Source organism: Camelina sativa, chromosome 16, assembly GCF_030686135.1.
Source record: "Camelina sativa cultivar CO46 ecotype springtype chromosome 16, ASM3068613v1".
NCBI classification, from domain to species: Eukaryota; Viridiplantae; Streptophyta; class Magnoliopsida; order Brassicales; family Brassicaceae; genus Camelina; species Camelina sativa.
Window position 1 is genome coordinate 2270240 of NC_141895.1, and position 16613 is coordinate 2286852.

A 16613-nucleotide genomic window follows, 5' to 3' on the forward strand; every position below is an offset into this window, starting at 1 on the left:
TTGTATGACCGGTTTGAGCTTTTGTCTCTTCTGTTCTTGAGGTCTTGTAAGATATTTTGCTTTTAAGTTTTAATAATGAATTCTTGCGAGAAGGTAAAATGGCATTATCTCTCACAAGTGAAAAGACTAATAATTTTTATCGAAATGCGTGAAGCAAAGAGCCCGTATAGCTCAGTGGTAGAGCGTCAGTCTTGTAAACTGAAGGTCCGTAGTTCGATCCTGCGTGTGGGCACTTTTTAATTTTTTTCCTTTCCTTTTAGTGACTTGTTGTATTTGATTGTTAACTTTGTTCAGTGCAAACATAGACACTATCGAGGACTTGGTCTCAACTCTCAAGGGAAGATCACTTATACAAAAAAGAACTTGGTAATAATTAGTTAAGAAAAATTTCATACATTCTTCCTTGAAGAGAGTCTCTCTGCCTCTTAGTTACATTCCTGCCTTAAGGAACACACATTATACATCAGAGTAAAATAACTTATATATATATATATGTGTCATTGTTACTAAAAAACTTGAGAAAACACTTTTTTTTTTTCAGAAATTATGATGCAAGAATAGGCTCTGTCCAGGAGAAGCTGGCCCTATCTCTTCCTCAAGACTCCTCAAGACTTCTTGTTGTTTCCTCCCTTCATCCTCCTCCTCCACTACATCTTCTTCAGAGGCCGATGATTTCCTCCTCTGCGATGATGTCACACTTGGGAAAGTTATCCATGATCCGCCTCTAAATTCCGTGTTCTCGGAACCAGACCTTTTTGAACCGATCCTCCATGACTTCTTGTGCATTCTACTGCTCCCAAGCACTACTTCAGTTGGTAATATTGGCTGCTCGCTGCTCGGGTTCCCCATTAGCTGTGCAAGCGCTCGTTCCAATGCTGTTGTCACTTTATCCATCGACGGTCTATCTTTCCCTCTCATCCTCACGCATTTGCAAGCCACGCTCACGATTCTTTTCAAAGCTTCAATTTCAGATGGATGTTTCAAGACCGGGTCCAAGAGTGCGTTTATATCTCCTGCTTTGATCAAAGGAACCGCCCACTCTACTATGTTCCCTTCTTCGTAGTGCATGTCTATGGCTTTTCTTCCGCTTAGGATCTCTAGAAGCAGGACTCCAAAGCTGTAGACATCGGATTTGGTTGTGAGATAGTGCAGTCGATAGTACTCGGGATCAAGGTAACCGAGAGTTCCTGCTGGTAGTTCTGCCAAAGGAGAGCCACTATCAACAGGACCAAGTAAGGAGAGACCAAAATCAGCTACTCGAGCATTGTGTTCTTCATCTATAAGAATGTTTGATGATTTAATATCGCGGTGAATCACTGGAGGGCAGGCGTAACCATGCAAGTATTCGATTCCTCTAGCAGCTTGGACAGCAATCGTTACTCGTTTGACCCAATCTAGTTGTTCTTTCAAGGCCTTGTTCTTTCCATGAAGATGGTTGTGCAGTGAGCCGTGTGCCATAAACTCATAAACCAGAAGCCTTTCTCCACCTTCTTCGCAGTATCCGAGAAGGCTGAGAAGATGAGCATGGTTGAGTCTTGATAACAGATCAAGCTCCGTGCGAAACTCATTTGAGTTCTTCTGTTTGTCTGATGACATTATCGCTTTCTTCAACGCAACAGTGGTTCCATCTCTCAGTACTCCTTTGTACACACATGAGAAACTCCCTTTCCCCACTATTGACTCTTCTTTGAATCCATCGGCAGCCTTTTCAAGTTCCTCATAAGTGAAAACTCGAGCCCTTCTGCGCTTTTGCAGCTCATCAAGATCAGGACGGATTTTGCCATTATCTTTCGTAAAGGCTGAATCTTTAGAAGACCTTGTATCATTTTCTGAGCACCTACAATGCCTCAGTCTGTAACGAATGTATAAAACCGCTGTTATCGAGACAACTGCTACCAAAAAGAGAGCAAAGCCAATCTCTGCAGTTGCAATAGGTAGCTGCAGTGACCAGAATTTTCCTCTTGCCTTGCCCCCACTAGTAGACGCAGAAGAGCAGTTTGAAGAGCATTCAGTTGAGAAGCAACTCGAGCAGTTATAAAGACAAACCTGATCAGATCTCTCCGTGCATTCGCTTTTCTGATACATTTCAGTAGGGCAGTTCGGACTACATGGCAAGCAAATGTGAGAGCCAGGCACTTTGCAAGGCGAGTTGTCTTGGTTACTGAGTTCATGAGTTTCTGGTGGACAAGGAGTGTTTATACAGAGTCCCCGTGAGACAGCTAAAGGGATAGAAGCAGGGAAACCAAGACCCCAACAAACAGGTGACATAGAAGTCCCTGAGAGAACTCCACAAGTGAAGTAATTCCCTGCTGCAAGATCATAAAAGCCTATACCTTTAGGAGCAGGTGTACTCCGATTAACGAAAAAACCCCAGCAAACCGCACTATGATCATAACGTTTGATTCCACAAGCATAAAACTTTCCACCAACCACTGCCAAGAGTGGCTCTTTTGGTGGTAAATTAAGAATCTGTTCCCCTGTCGACGTCCCTGAGATCTCCTCTTCGAACTCAAAGCTCTTTCCCCAACAGAGCACTCTCGAATTCAACCCGTCAAGAATGCCACAGACATGGTATCCACCAGCTGCAATTTTCTGAAACTTTGTTTCCTTTGGGATTAAACTGATTACTTGGCTGCTGTTCTCGTCGCCCCAACAGAAAACAGACTTATCTTTGGAGGACAGCCCGCAGTTGAACTCGGCGCCAGCCGAGAGAGAATGTATCTGCTTACCAAAGACAAAGTTTCTGGTCATATTATATCCCCAACAATCAACAAGGGAAGAAGAAGAAACGTTGCTGCTCTGTCTTCTTCCCACTATAGGCTTCCTCAAACCACAGAGATGGTAATCACCAGCACTAACTTCTAAGTATTCAGCTCCTTTGATCATTGGTTGAGGAACTCCCATTTGAATAAACGCACTGTTTCCCCAACAGTAAGGCTGATAAGATTGCATCAGAAGCCCACACATAAACCCATCTCCACCCGTTAAACCGATGAACTGGAAGTGAGCAGGAGTCCCATAGAGGATCGCTGAGTTTGATCCGTAGCAAACCACAAGATGAGACCCATCAGATTTCAGACCACATAATACAGAACCACCTTCTCCGTAGGAAATTGCAATTGGAGACATTGAACCAAGAGCTGAAGCAAGCTGCCATATACTAGTGAAAAGCACAAGCTTTACAAGGAGAGTCCATTCCCTTGCTCTCCTTTCGAACATTCTCATTCTTAGCTACTTTTCGAAGTCAACCCAAACGCTTCTTAGCTACTTACTGCGTTCACTTTCTGAGACATTCCATAGATTGACTAAAGAGTGTGACCCTTGATTGGTAAAAAGCAAACCAGTCACCACAAAACTGTGATCTTTAGGACGAGACTGCAATCAAGGGCATGCAACATATGAAAGAAAAGAAATTTCTAGCAATGAGAGCTGAATTAGTGTCGAAGAAACAAAGGAACGAGAAGCAAGACAGACTCCGAAGATTTAGGAAACAAAGTAGGAAAATTCAGACAACCAATGTCAAAGAAGGACCTCTCTTGGCTCTCTGTTCTTCTGCAGCGGAAAACAAAAAGAAACTTACCCCTTTCAAGATCTCAGACCGCAAAGTAATAACATCATAACATCTTCAAAGACCCTTTTTAATAAAGCTAAGCTTCTCCAAAAATTTCCTATTTTTTTTTGTTTTGTTTTTTTTTGCCGACTAAAGAAGTGTAGAGAGAGGAATTGAGTGGTGAAAATGGGAGCTAGAGTTATACATTAAGCAGTAGCTCATGAAAATCTTGAGAAACCCAGAGAGAAGAGAGAAGATAGAAGAGAGAGACATTGGAGCTGCTTATCACAGAGAGTCATGTAGTACTGAGATTGCATTAAATGCGACCAAAACTGCTGCTTCTGAATAATGGCAAATGTAGGTGACGCCATTTAATATAAAGAGTTAATGTTACCAAATTTTTTCTTCTTGCTTTCTCGTTTTACGTTTTTATTTATTCGAAATTTTCCCCAATCTTCCCAAATTTCTGCAATCTAACCCCAAAAAAGTTTTATGTCAAGTTTCCATCTCTATGCACATTGGAGTTAACACAAGAGAATCTAAAGCTTCCTTTTTTCTAATGGGGTGTCTTTTACTTGCGCCGTTGCCGTCGGTGTTTGGTTTTGAGCAAACCAAAACACTAGAACAATTCTAATCTTATAAATATACAACAAAATAGTAAATGGTTTGTGAGGTTTCATGCACTTTTTTTTTTTTTTTTTTTTCAGTTCAACTCTGTTTCTCGAGACGCGAGACACAAACATCCTCTTTTGTCTTCTTCCTCTTCATCTCCTTGTGCCCCTCAAAAGAAATGTTTTGTCCTCTTTAGGCTCAAGATTTCAAACACACGCACAAGAGACCAAAATTGAAAATCTTGAGTTGACTCAATTCATATGTTCTTCCTACTGAAAGTTGAAAAATTCTGAAGTTGTTGACTTGAGGGCCTCAAGTTCAGATTCTAAAAGGGTGTGAATGGTTGCAGCGGTTGGTACGGACAAATCTGTGTGTGGAGTGGATCGTTTTTTATTTACCATTCAGCAAATGTAGTACGCAATGGCGCGGTCCAAATAAAGTAGAGATAAGACCGCAACAGACCAACTGCAGACCGCTTTTACATACACATAGAGTTGGTCCGCAACGGTCTGAAATCTGCCTTAAAAATGGAGCGGTCCAGACCGCAGATGGATTTGACCGCCCTAACCGCAGTTACCATTCAAACCCTAAGAATAAGAACTGTCCAGTCACGTGCTACTCACATGCTAACGAAAAGGGTCCATATTTTACTTACTACTTTGCAGACCTGACTGAGACACACAAAGTCTATTCTTACACTAAAAAATTTCCTCATTTATTAACAATCAACAATGTGAAGTATAAAAAGACATGATTTTCTTCATATGTTGTGTAAACAGGAGCTTCTCTCTTTAGAACTATGTGGCGAGTATACATGATAACACCATCATATGTTTTCGAGGATGTTACTCCAACATGTTTCATTCCTTACAGTCAGACCCTTTGCTTCTATTCAACAACACGGTGTATGCAACATTGGTCTATAAGCTAGTCTCATACATTGGTCTATGAATGAATTTGATATGTATAACAACATAGAATTGCGTTTACAGCCTTGAAACAAACAAAATAGACGAAACCAAAAAGAATTGCATACTGACCTAAAACTGACTTCTCCCTAGGTCACTGGCTCACTGCAAAATCCTTCAGTAATAATCGACCCAATGTTTTTAATGGAATCTCCATGTACTTGATGTCCTAAGTGCAAGCCAACAACCAAAAATTACTTTTCATATAGCTTCATTACTTTTTGTTGTATCACTCATATGTTTATAGAGAGAGCACAAAATCATACCTCATAAAAAAAGCAGCAGAAGAAACCACTTGGTCAGAGGAAAGGCCATTTCTTGACTATCTCTACATCATGTATATAGCCATTCTCCTATTACTTGAACAATATTATACAATATAATAGATGCTTTCATTTCATACAAGTCACTCTGACCGCGCCTGCTCACTTAAAACTTCACTCTTTTCCTGCGAAGAGAAACAAGGCATAGGATAAGGCATCTATTGTGTTTATTGCTTGTAGCGAATAGATTAGAAAGGACATGTTCTACCTGCTCCTCAGTATTTGGTGGCAGACAGTTTTTGCCTCCATTGCACCGGAACTTGAATGACTCAGAACAACTAGTGGACTCTCTATCGATTATGAACTCTGGAGAAGAGATGGTTGAGGATCTATTGGTCTTACGAGGAGAACACGGCAGGTTTGAATGATAAGCCTCTGCTTCTGATGATGATAGTTCAGAACCAGCTCCCCGTGGACATATAACAGTACTAGAGTTTCCGACCTTGTGAAAACTTTCCATGGATGGATTCCCCGGAGTTTCAATAAGATGATCACCAGGTGGATGATTCTTTTCTGCAGCAACCATAATAGAATCACTTGTTGACTTCTTCTCAGGAGGAATGACACAGTCCAAGTCCACTGGATTTACACAGCAGCTTTTGCTATACGATTCGACACAAGATGATACAATCTGGCCAGGTACTAAAGAATCAGGTATGGACAAGTCAATCCCTTTTTTTTCCTTGCAAGTGTCTGAGCCCTCTTTAATTCTGCTGCATGGTTCTATAGAAGATAACGCTAGAGACCGTTCACCATTGGAATGATGATCAGAAGGTAAATGAGCATTTTCTTTCATTGTCGGACTTACAGATGATTCTCTCATTACACGCCCATCTGTGTCTTGCCCTGAAGTCTTCTGTTTCTTACATTCTGTAGCATTATTAATGCCAAGGTCAGAATGTGGGGGTTTTCTTCGACGCATGCTATCACATACATTGACCTCATCCCTCATGCTATTAATCCAATCTGATGGATTGAAATTTAGATCAACTGAAAGGCTAATACCCTCTTCCAAACTGACATGAAACTCAAACGAAGACGAACTAGCACTATCACCACTGTCTACATCTCTCATTCTATCTTCTGGCCGAGAATCTGTTCTCTTGGAGTTAGTTGTTGGGCCCTTTTCATTCAATGTCCTCATATATGGAGGTGCACATGCAGAATCAATCAAACCACCATTTCCATTTCTTTCCTGCATTTTCAGCAGAAACATTTAAGAGACGTTAGAAGTTGGCCAGCAGAAGAGTGGCAGAGAATTAAGGAACGTTAATAAAGGACAAAAACATTGATGCACCTATATCAATAAATTTCTTTGAGAAACTATCCTACATTATAACGATATGACTCTTGTACATCTTTACATAAAGGCATTTAATTAAGTCTTTCAAGGAAAAACCAACAAAGTGAAAACTACTCCAGACTTATCCAAGCAAATAGATACTCACTTTCATGCAAATAGACACTCTCAAAAACAAAGTGAATCGAACCTGATACGGTGTATTGTCCCCAAGGAAAAAGCCTGGACTTCTAGGCACTGCACCTTGAACACAATCCTCTCTAGTTTTATCCAATTCTTTACCATAAGAATCTACAATAACATAAAACCAGACTTTATAAATGGAATAATATAAATGAGACAAGAGTAAAATTTTAAGCAACAGAGATAAATACACCAAACCTCTTCTAACATCCCATGTTCTATCCGCTGGTGCTCTAGATGTCGTAGCTACACTATGTTGATTCCCAGGGAACCCAAAGCCTACCGAGTTCAAACCATTTTTCTGCAATTGTTAGATACAACAACAACACATGATTAGCTGCCCAACATTAAGAGAAACAACAAGACATGTGACCATATTAATGATATACAAAACAAGGCATGAAGATGCATACTAAGGATTTCAGATTAACTAAAAGCTACAACTTTATTTATTTCCTTTTCCACAAGAAAAAGAGAGGGAAGCTATGAGATACCTCGAAAAAAGAAGCTAATGATTCAGCCATATCCGAACTTGATCTATTGGCAGGCAAATTATACTTCTTGCACAAACTCTGAAGCTCTTTCCTTGAAAACCCGCAATAGAAATCCACATCTTCCTTCCTGACCATCTGTTACCGTTACACAATTTTTATTTTTTATTTTGCAATAAGAGCAACACATTTATTACTTATTAGGAACACAAACACAAAGAAAAGACACCAAAGGAGTGACCTTTACATTCCCAACGGTCACTAATTTCAAGCAAATAATAAAACAATAGAATAGAATTCCCCAAGAGTGGAACAATGAATAGAAGCTACAACAACATACTTCAAGAAACAGTTTCAGCTGTAAGAGACAGAAATTTGAACAAAATAGTGAATGCTTCCTGTTACAGAACATCAAAACCTAAACACTAACAGGGGGACACAATCGAGTTAAATCCCATTTAGATCGAAAAGAACATGAAATTGTTTTAGGAAAACTACAGGCGAATAATTCGCGGAGGAAGCTTTCAACGGGGTGGGATAGTATTACTTATTTACCTGCTGCTGATCGAGTGCTTTTTTCCGGGAATTTTGCCGAGAAAGTGTGAGAAAATTTTCAGATGGAAAAAAAAAAAAAAAACGATTTCGAAATCTGCAGGGACCGAAGCAGACAGAACGAGCCCACTTTTGAGGAGCTTGTGTCTTCTTCTTCTATCAAATCTCTCTGGTCGTCAAAATTAAAAACTCAACATTCTTATTTTAGATTTACATGGATTTATGGGCCTACTTCAAGCCCATTTAGTTTTTTATTCTTCTTTTTTTATGACAACCAAAAGCAAATGGAAAATCTAGGTTTTGGTGCTCCTAAGCAAAGAGTGAGAAATTTTACACGAAATTTCGAATATATTTGTAAAGTTCATTGTGTTATTTTTCTCATTAGTCCTCTCTATTCAATAATGTTAATTAGCTGTGGAAGTGTAATCGAATAACTTAAAATTAAGGATCATGAGTAGTAGTGGAAATTGGATGAGCTGGAAGACAACCATAACACGAGTAGTGTCATAATTGGATCCGGCCGGTTACAGGTTTACACACAGTCACACAACCCCGTGATAATATATTTTTATTTATTTTATAGTACTTTTTCTTTTAGTACTTAAAATTAAATTAATCGAATACTCAATAGAACAACAAAGTTTTACGAAAATTTTTGTTTAACGTTTTTGGTTTTTGCTGCATTGATTAATTATTGCATGGTGTATAACATTTGGGCATTTGGCACAAGTCGACAATCTACACAAATTGGCATTTTTGGGGATATTGGCACAATTTCAACCCAAAAAAATATTTCACTGATCAGAATCCCGACAGATCCGCCGAAGATCGTCCGAAGCATGGATCCACTAAAGTAAAACAAAAAAAAAAATACTTATTATGCAATATAATATGATTTTTTTTTAAAAAGAGTAAAGTACTAAAGGATTTTGGTTTAATAGTTACAAGAAAATAATGAAAATGTAAGAGTATCATCACACTATGTTATGTTAAGTCAATATTCAAATTTTGTTCCGCTGCATTTGTTTCATTCATTTTAATATGTTACCTTTATGCTGATTGAGATATTCATATGAGTCATTTTAAAGGAAAAGAAAGATGGACCAACTAGTGCTGGGCAAATAAACCGAACCGAATGGACCAAACTGAAACCGAACCGGAAAATTTCGGTTCGGGTATGGATAGTGGACAATAACCGATTGGATAGTGTTTTAATTATCCATGGATATCGGTTATTAACCGAACCGAACCGATATCTATTCGGTTATCCGAATCAAACCGAACACGTACTAAAATTACGTTTTAGCCAAGAATCGAACCTGAGACCTCTACAAACTGGAGTGTGCAACATGGCCATTGCGCCACGTTGAAGTTTTAGCTTTGTATTACGTGTTAATTTATATAAGGTAATAAAAAGTAAACTAAAAAACCATATATATTTAGACAAAAATACCAAAATATTTGAAATAAATCAAATATCAGGAAGTTTTTAGATATATTTGTTAAAATATAATCAAATTTTATTTAAATAATATTTAAAAAATTTATATTATACTATTTCGGATATCCGGAACCAAACCGAAAATAACCGAAACCGAACCGAAATAGTAAATTAACCGAATGGATACTAAACCTCTATATCCAAACTAACCGGAACCGAATAGATATATCCGAAACCAAACCGAATACCCGAACGCCCAGGACTAGGACCAACGGTCATATTGCAACGGGCATCGATCTCTCGTTAGTGAAGAACATGTTTTAATAATGTAAACAAACCAATAAACTTAGGGACATGAAACAAACATCAACAATTATAACAACGCGTTTGTTATATACATTAGTATTTTTTTTATCGTTTTTTCTCCTATCAAAGATCTGTGAAATACCCTTCACGCGTATTCTCCTACTTCGTAGTTTCTCTTTTTGTATATTAATTTTTTTCCTAACTACACCACAACGTAAACTAATTTATCTTCTTAACTCTTTTGATTATCGATTGTAGACTATGAAGATGCAACGTTTGTTCAAAAGGATGAACTACTTCGGAAGAACAGACTACTGATACAAGAACAGAGCACCAGGTGGTTTATGTCGGCGATTAACAAGCCAGAAGTTTTACAAAGGATTGGAAGGCACATGAAGCTTCTAGAAGGTTGAAAAGTTTCATGTTTACAATAGAAATGTAAACATGAAGAAAAAGGAGAATTTTCTAAACTAAAAGGAAAAAGGAAATTGCCCAATTCTCATTAGAATTAGAATAAGGAATAAACCTAGTTCTATAAATAGGGTGCTAAGGCAAGGATGAGCTTTAGCACAAATAAGAGAAAGTTAACCTAGCTATTAAGTTTTAGTTTTAGAGAAAAGATAAGAGCTAAGAACTTAGAGAGAGCGTAAGATTTCTTTAAAAAGTTTTGAGAGATAAGAAAATTGTTTAGAACAAACTTGTAAACAGATTTCTATTAATCGAAAAGGAGTTTAAGAGAAACCATTATTTCGTTGTTCAGATTGTTAGTTCTTACACTTTCAATTGGTATCAAAGCGGCACTTGTTCGAAATATTACGGGTGAGATTCTGCGGGCAAGATGGAGAGCTACGGAGATCTGATCAACAACAATAAAGTTGTCTTGGATGATGGGAACTATGGATTTTGGAAGTCAAGAATCAAATCCATAATAGGAGGTATTGATCGTCTTGCTTGGAAAACTGTGCTAGAAAAGTGGGAGGAGCCTACAATCAAAGATGAATCAGGCAAGTGAATACCCAAACCTGAGTCAGAATGGACTGATGAAGAACAGAAGAAATCAAAATATAACTCAAGAGCACTAAGCGCTATTCATTGCAGTGTTAGGAGAAAACAGTTAGATTTGATTCAGGGGTGCGAAACAGCAAAAGAGGCATGGGATATCCTTCAGATTCATTATGAAGGCACCAAAGTGCAGAGCTCAAGAAAAGATATGTTAGCATCGAGATTTGAGAATCTAAGGATGGAGGATCATGAATCAATCTCAGATTTCAGTTCTGAGTTGAGTGCTCTAACACAAAAGGCCTTAACCTTAGGTAAAACCTATAAAGACCAGAAATTAGTCAAAAAGTTTCTAAGCTGTCTTCCATCAAGGTTCATAGGATATAAGACAGCCTTAACTGTATCACATGACTTAGACAGCCTTACCTATGGTGAAGTGGTTGGAATGTTACAAGCATATGAGATGGAGCTGAATGGAATTAAGAAACCAAAAGGGATAACTTTAGCAGTAAGCAAAGATACAACTGATCAAGGAGAGGAGGATGTTGTAGGTTTACTAGTACGAAGGTTTGATCGTGCTTTGAGAATGGTAGAACAAGGTCAAGGCCAAAAGAAGACTGGTTCATTCAAGAAGACAAGTAAAGACAGAAAGGCTGATTTGTAATGCCATGAATGTAAAGGATATGGACATTTTATTCGAGAATGTCCAACGAGCAAGCTACGAGAGGCCAAGTGCACAACCTGCAAAGGTACTGGACATACACATGATATGTGTATAAATAATTCGAAAAATAAGAAGGAAAAATCTATGATTATTATTGAGGATGATTAAGATGATGACAGCAGCAGCGAAGAAGAGCTCTTAAATTTGGTGGCGATGGTGGGAATCACTGAATTTGAGAACGGGGAAGAAGTGACTGATTCAGAATCAGAAGGAGAGGAGATTCTTGACATTGTTCGGAGTTACAAAGAAGTGCGAGACACACTTATTGCTCTAGGAAAAGAGAATCAAGGATTGATAAAAGAAAAACTTCGACTTGAGACACTGGTCATATCTTTGCAGAATGAATTGGAGGATGAGAAAAAGATTGCTAAAGGTTCGCTGGAGTTGATAAGAGAAAAGTTGCTTTTACCTGCAAAAGCAAACAAACTTGAAGAGGAGTTGTGTAAAGAGAAAGAAAAAACCACATAATTGCAATCGGAGTTGGATCAGCAGCATAAGAAGATTCATATGTTTGTAGGCACAAAGCAACTTGATAAGATCTTGAGCTATGGAAGAACTGAGAAAACTCATAAAGGACTGGGATTTACAAATAACAGAGGAGCAAAACCACAGTTAACCAAGTTTGTGTCTGCTGTAATGATTAATTCTGAGAAAGAAACAACTACCAATGTCTCTAAAGAGTTTTTGGGATGCTATTTTTGTGGGAAGATTGGGCACTACAAACGATATTGTTACAAGTTTTGGGAAAAAGTGTGTGCTCTAAAGCGTCAAGGAAGATTTTTCTGGAATGGAGTTAGAAGACAAGTATGGATAAAGAAAACTGATCTATATCAACCGGAATTAAATGAGGTTTCTGAATTAGGATTCAGATTTAGTATGGCCATGATTACTGAGGAACAAAATGACTCAGAGCCTTGGTTCTTTGATAGTGGGTGCTCAAGGCATATGACTGGAACCAAGAACAATCTACAAAATATCAAGAAACTAAAAGGAGGTACAGTAACTTTTGGAGATGGGAGTCATGGTTTTATACAAGGCAAGGGTACAACGTGTGATGCTGAACTTCCATAACTTGTGAATGTCTATCTAGTTCAGGGGCTGATAGCTAATTTGATAAGTATTAGTCAACTTTGTGATGAAGGATTGTCGGTGCTGTTCACAAAAGTTGATTGCAAAGCTTTGGATGAAACAGGAAATGTCAAGTTAAATGGAGTAAGGTCTGGAAACAATTGCTACATGTGGGAGAAAGAGCCAATCAAGTGTTACAGTGCTAAGGCTAGCATTGATCTCTGGCATCAGCGACTTGGGCATATGAATACAAGGAATCTTACTACACTTGTGAATAAAGAGATAGTGCGAGGGGTACCAAAGCTAAAAGGGGAAGACAATATGGTGTGTGGACCGTGTAACCATGGAAAACATGTCAAAATTCAGCACAAAAAGTTTCCAGATGTTCAGTCAAAATCAGTTCTGGATCTGATTCACATGGATTTAATGGGACCAATGCAGGTTGAAAGTATAGCTGGAAAGAAATATGTGTTTGTGTTGGTTGATGACTATTCCAGGTACACCTGGGTTCGATTTATTCGAGAGAAGTCTGATACTGTAGACAGTTTCAAAATTCTAGCCTTACAATTACTTAATGAGCGAGGAGGGATCAAAAAGATAAGGAGTGATCATGGTGGAGAATTTCAAAATGAGGCTATGAAGGATTTTTGTGATCAACATGGGATTGCACATCAGTATTCAGCACCAAGAACTCCACAACAGAACGAAGTTGTAAAAAGGAAGAATAGAACTCTTCAAGAAATGGCCAGCGCAATGATTCATGGAAATCAGGTTCCTAAGAAGTTCTGGGCTGAAGCTTTAAATACCGCTTGTTACATAATTAACAAGGTATATGTGCGAAGAAATACAACTAAGACACCTTATGAGCTGTGGAAAGGCAAAACACCAAACCTGAGCTACTTCCATGTTTTTGATTGCAAATGTTATATTTTAAATGACAAGGATTATCTTGGGAAATTTGATTCCAGAAGTGATGAGGGCATGTTTCTTGGATATGCAGAGAGTAGTACAACATTCAGGGTGTATAACAAACATACTGGTCTTATTATGGAATCAGTGAATGTAGTGTTTGATGATAGGTCTGGTTCAGTGGGAAACAATGATGGTTCAGATAGTGACACAGAACGAGTAACTACTATGGGAAAACGTAAAGATGAGTCTGAAGTAGAAGCTTCTGTTTCACAGCCAGAAGTGTTTCAACTTGTTCATAAAAATCACTCAGCATCTGATGTCATTGGAGATTTGAATGAAAAGATGAAGACTAGAGGAGTTAAAATAGACTTCAAAAAGATGACAAGTTACTTGACAACTCTAGAGACAGTGTTTTATGAGTGTTTTGTGTCAATGATTGAACCAAAGAATCATGTAGAAGCTGTTCAAGATGATTTTTGGATTATTCCCATGGAAGAAGAACTTGAACAGTTTGAGCGTAATGATGTATGGGAGCTAGTTCGGAGACCAATAGATGTAAATATTATTGGTACCAAATGGATTTTTAAGAATAAGATTGATGAAAGTGGTGTTGTAGTTCGCAATAAGGCTAGATTGGTAGCACAAGGGTATACACAGATTGAAGGAGTGGATTTCGAAGAAACTTTTGCACCAGTAACAAGACTTGAGTCGATTAGACTGTTTCTAGGGATGGCTTGCATTCTAAACTTCAAAGTATTTCAGATGGGTGTCAAAAGTGCTTTCTTGAATGGGATTTTGCAGGAGGAAGTGTATGTTGAACAACCCAAGGGGTTTGAGGATCCAATTAAACCATATTATGTTTATAAATTAAAGAAAGCTCTTTATGGGTTAAAACAAGCTCCAAGGGCTTGGTATGAAAGGCTAACTAGTTTTCTTATGGAGAAGGGTTATACTCGAGGAAGTGTTGACAAGACCTTGTTTGTCTTAGAACAAAATGATGATATCATGATGGTTCAAATTTATGTTGATGACATTATTTTTTGTAGTACATCTAAGAAGTTGGTGGATGGTTTTGTGGGTAGTATGACACAAGAGTTTGAAATGAGTATGGTTAGAAAACTCAAATACTTTCTTGGATTGCAGATTACTCAGTCTGATCAAAGAATTTCTATTTCACAAAGTACTTATGTTAGGCAGCTTCTTAAGAAATTTCAGATGGATAAGTGTAAAGAAGCCAAGATACCTATGAGCACTTCACTGAAATTGTCAAAAGATGTTGATGGAAAGGAAGTGGATGTTAAGCAATACAGAGGGATGATTGGTAGTTTGTTATATCTCACTGCTAGTAGACCTGATTTAAGTTTCAGTGTTGGAATGTGTGCTAGATATCAGTCGAATCCAAAACAATTACACCTAGAAGTGAAAGGAACTATTGATTTTGGGATTTGGTATTCTAAAGGTTCGAATCAGGGTTTAGTTGGATATTGTGATGCTGATTATGCAGGGAGTGTGACTGATCGGAAAAGTACTAGTGGAGGATGTTTTTTTCTGGGAAATAATCTCATTGCATGGTTAAGTAAGAAACAGAATTCATTGCCTATATCTACGGCTGAATCAGAATATATAGCAATGGGGAGTTGTTGTATTCAATTATTATGGATGAAGCAGATGTAAGCAGATTATGGGATGGATTCAAGAATATTACAAGTGTATTGTGATAACAAAAGTGCTATTGATATTTCTAAGAATCCAGTCCAACACTCAAGAACCAAGCACATTGATGTGAGACATCACTTTATCAGAGAACTGGTTGAGAAAAAGCAAGTTCTGATTGAACATGTTGATATTGAAGATCAACTAGCATATATATTCACGAAGGCATTAGATTTTAATCGATTCTCAACTTTGAGAAATTCACTTGGCGTGTGTGAGATGTGATTCTTATTGGAGCTGGTCAAGAACAAGTACAAGGAAATTTTTGGTTTCAAGATTGAGTGAATCAATATTTTATTTAAACTGGTTTAATTTTTGGGGTGATTGGGTTTTAATATTTTAGTTTTAAGATATGATGGGTGATGGCTTCGGTTGTATCGGAAAATAATAAATCTTTTGGTTAATAGCTTTGGGTGTATCGGCGGCTAAGAGAAAAAAAAACAACAAAGAAAGGATGGTGAGAGCGACTCGACAAGGGTTGGTGAAAGGGGGAAGGAAATCAAAGATAACTCGAAATGATGGTGTTTCTCATCGACGTCATCTGGTCGATGAATCGAGTGGTGATGAGGACGATCAATCCTTTTCGGTGAGAGATGAAGAATCCTCAAGGGAGAAATCGGCACAAGCTATTAACGATGACGAAATCTCTGTCGATGAGGATGAAGAGGTTCTGGGTGAAGATAAGGATAAAGGGATTGCTTCAGATGCTGAAGAGTTCGGATTTGAGGAAATCTTTGTGCAAGAGCAACTTGAGAGTCACACAGTAAAATGGAGAACGTTGGAGCAAGGGTCTACTCCTAAGACTAAGCGGTCGAAATCTTCAGGATCGGGTAGCAAGAGTGTTCGTGCAAAGGGAGATTTTCGGTCTAATGTGTTTGTTTCAAAAGCTGCTCAAGCAAGGTATTCTCAATTCTATTCAAGGAAATTTACAAAAGAAAGACAAATGGATTTTTCTCAACCGGATGAATTTGGGATTATTGGTAAAGTTATGGATCTAGGGTTGCATTACTCGAAACAAGATCTGTCTGTGTATGTCAAAGAGGTGGTTTGTGAGTTTCTTGCTAATTTGCCAAAAGAGAAAGCTAGGGATGGAATTCAAGTGTTTGTTAGAGGTCACTGGTATGAGTTTTGTCCTAACATGATTAATGAGGCGTTTAATCTTGAATAATTGTCTCAAGTTGAGAAGGAAGCCGATGCAGCTATAGATAAGCTGAGTAAAGATGAACTTGCTGAAGTTCTGAGTGGTCGAGACAGGTTGCCTTGGAAGCAATTGAAAGTTAGGGATCTACCTGGAGAAGTTGCAGCTCTTTTGATGTTGGCGGGTGACAATTTGGTTCCTTCAGTTCATAGGAATCATGCTTCAGTCAAACGTGTTCAAATTGTGTATAAGATTGTTCAAGGAATTCGGTTTGATCTAGGACAACTCGTTTATGATCAAATTATGGATATGAGCTGGAATGATGCTACTCGG

The 16613-nt window shown here is 38.2% G+C and overlaps 2 protein-coding genes and 1 non-coding gene across 3 annotated transcripts; 1 reads left to right on the forward strand and 2 right to left on the reverse strand.

Moving 5' to 3' along the window:
* The first annotated feature begins 160 nt into the window (after window positions 1-160).
* On the forward strand, window positions 161-232 carry TRNAT-UGU (transfer RNA threonine (anticodon UGU)). Its single transcript has one exon. It is a non-coding gene; the product is annotated as a tRNA-Thr (tRNA).
* A 118-nt stretch (window positions 233-350) lies between these two features.
* LOC104749423 (serine/threonine-protein kinase-like protein ACR4) lies at window positions 351-3907 on the reverse strand. Its single transcript, XM_087491060.1, has one exon. It carries the CDS (start codon window positions 3223-3225, stop codon window positions 538-540), a length of 2688 nt encoding a protein of 895 aa, XP_087347186.1. The 5' UTR covers window positions 3226-3907; the 3' UTR covers window positions 351-537.
* Window positions 3908-4977: 1070 nt separating this feature from the next.
* On the reverse strand, window positions 4978-8171 carry LOC104749424 (uncharacterized). Its single transcript, XM_010471057.3, has 7 exons — window positions 7983-8171; window positions 7431-7565; window positions 7135-7237; window positions 6944-7044; window positions 5662-6648; window positions 5397-5578; window positions 4978-5299 (listed from the first exon to the last, which is right to left on the reverse strand). The coding sequence occupies exons 2-6, from the start codon at window positions 7563-7565 to the stop codon at window positions 5537-5539; spliced, it is 1368 nt and encodes a 455-aa protein (XP_010469359.1). The 5' UTR covers window positions 7983-8171; the 3' UTR covers window positions 4978-5299; window positions 5397-5536.
* Window positions 8172-16613: the final 8442 nt, after the last annotated feature.

What these genes read in the sequence shown, in the direction of transcription:
- LOC104749424 (XM_010471057.3), bottom strand. Translation starts at nt 7,565, where the DNA reads ATGGTCAGGAAGGAAGATGTGGATTTCTATTGCGGGTTTTCAAGGAAA. An exon ending in GGGACAATACACCGTATCAG is followed by an intron (nt 6,649 to 6,943) that starts GTTCGATTCACT and finishes CTGAAAATGCAG; the next exon opens with GAAAGAAATGGAAATGGTGG. An exon ending in CACCAAATACTGAGGAGCAG is followed by an intron (nt 5,579 to 5,661) that starts GTAGAACATGTC and finishes TTCTCTTCGCAG; the next exon opens with GAAAAGAGTGAAGTTTTAAG.
- LOC104749423 (XM_087491060.1), bottom strand. Translation starts at nt 3,225, where the DNA reads ATGAGAATGTTCGAAAGGAGAGCAAGGGAATGGACTCTCCTTGTAAAG.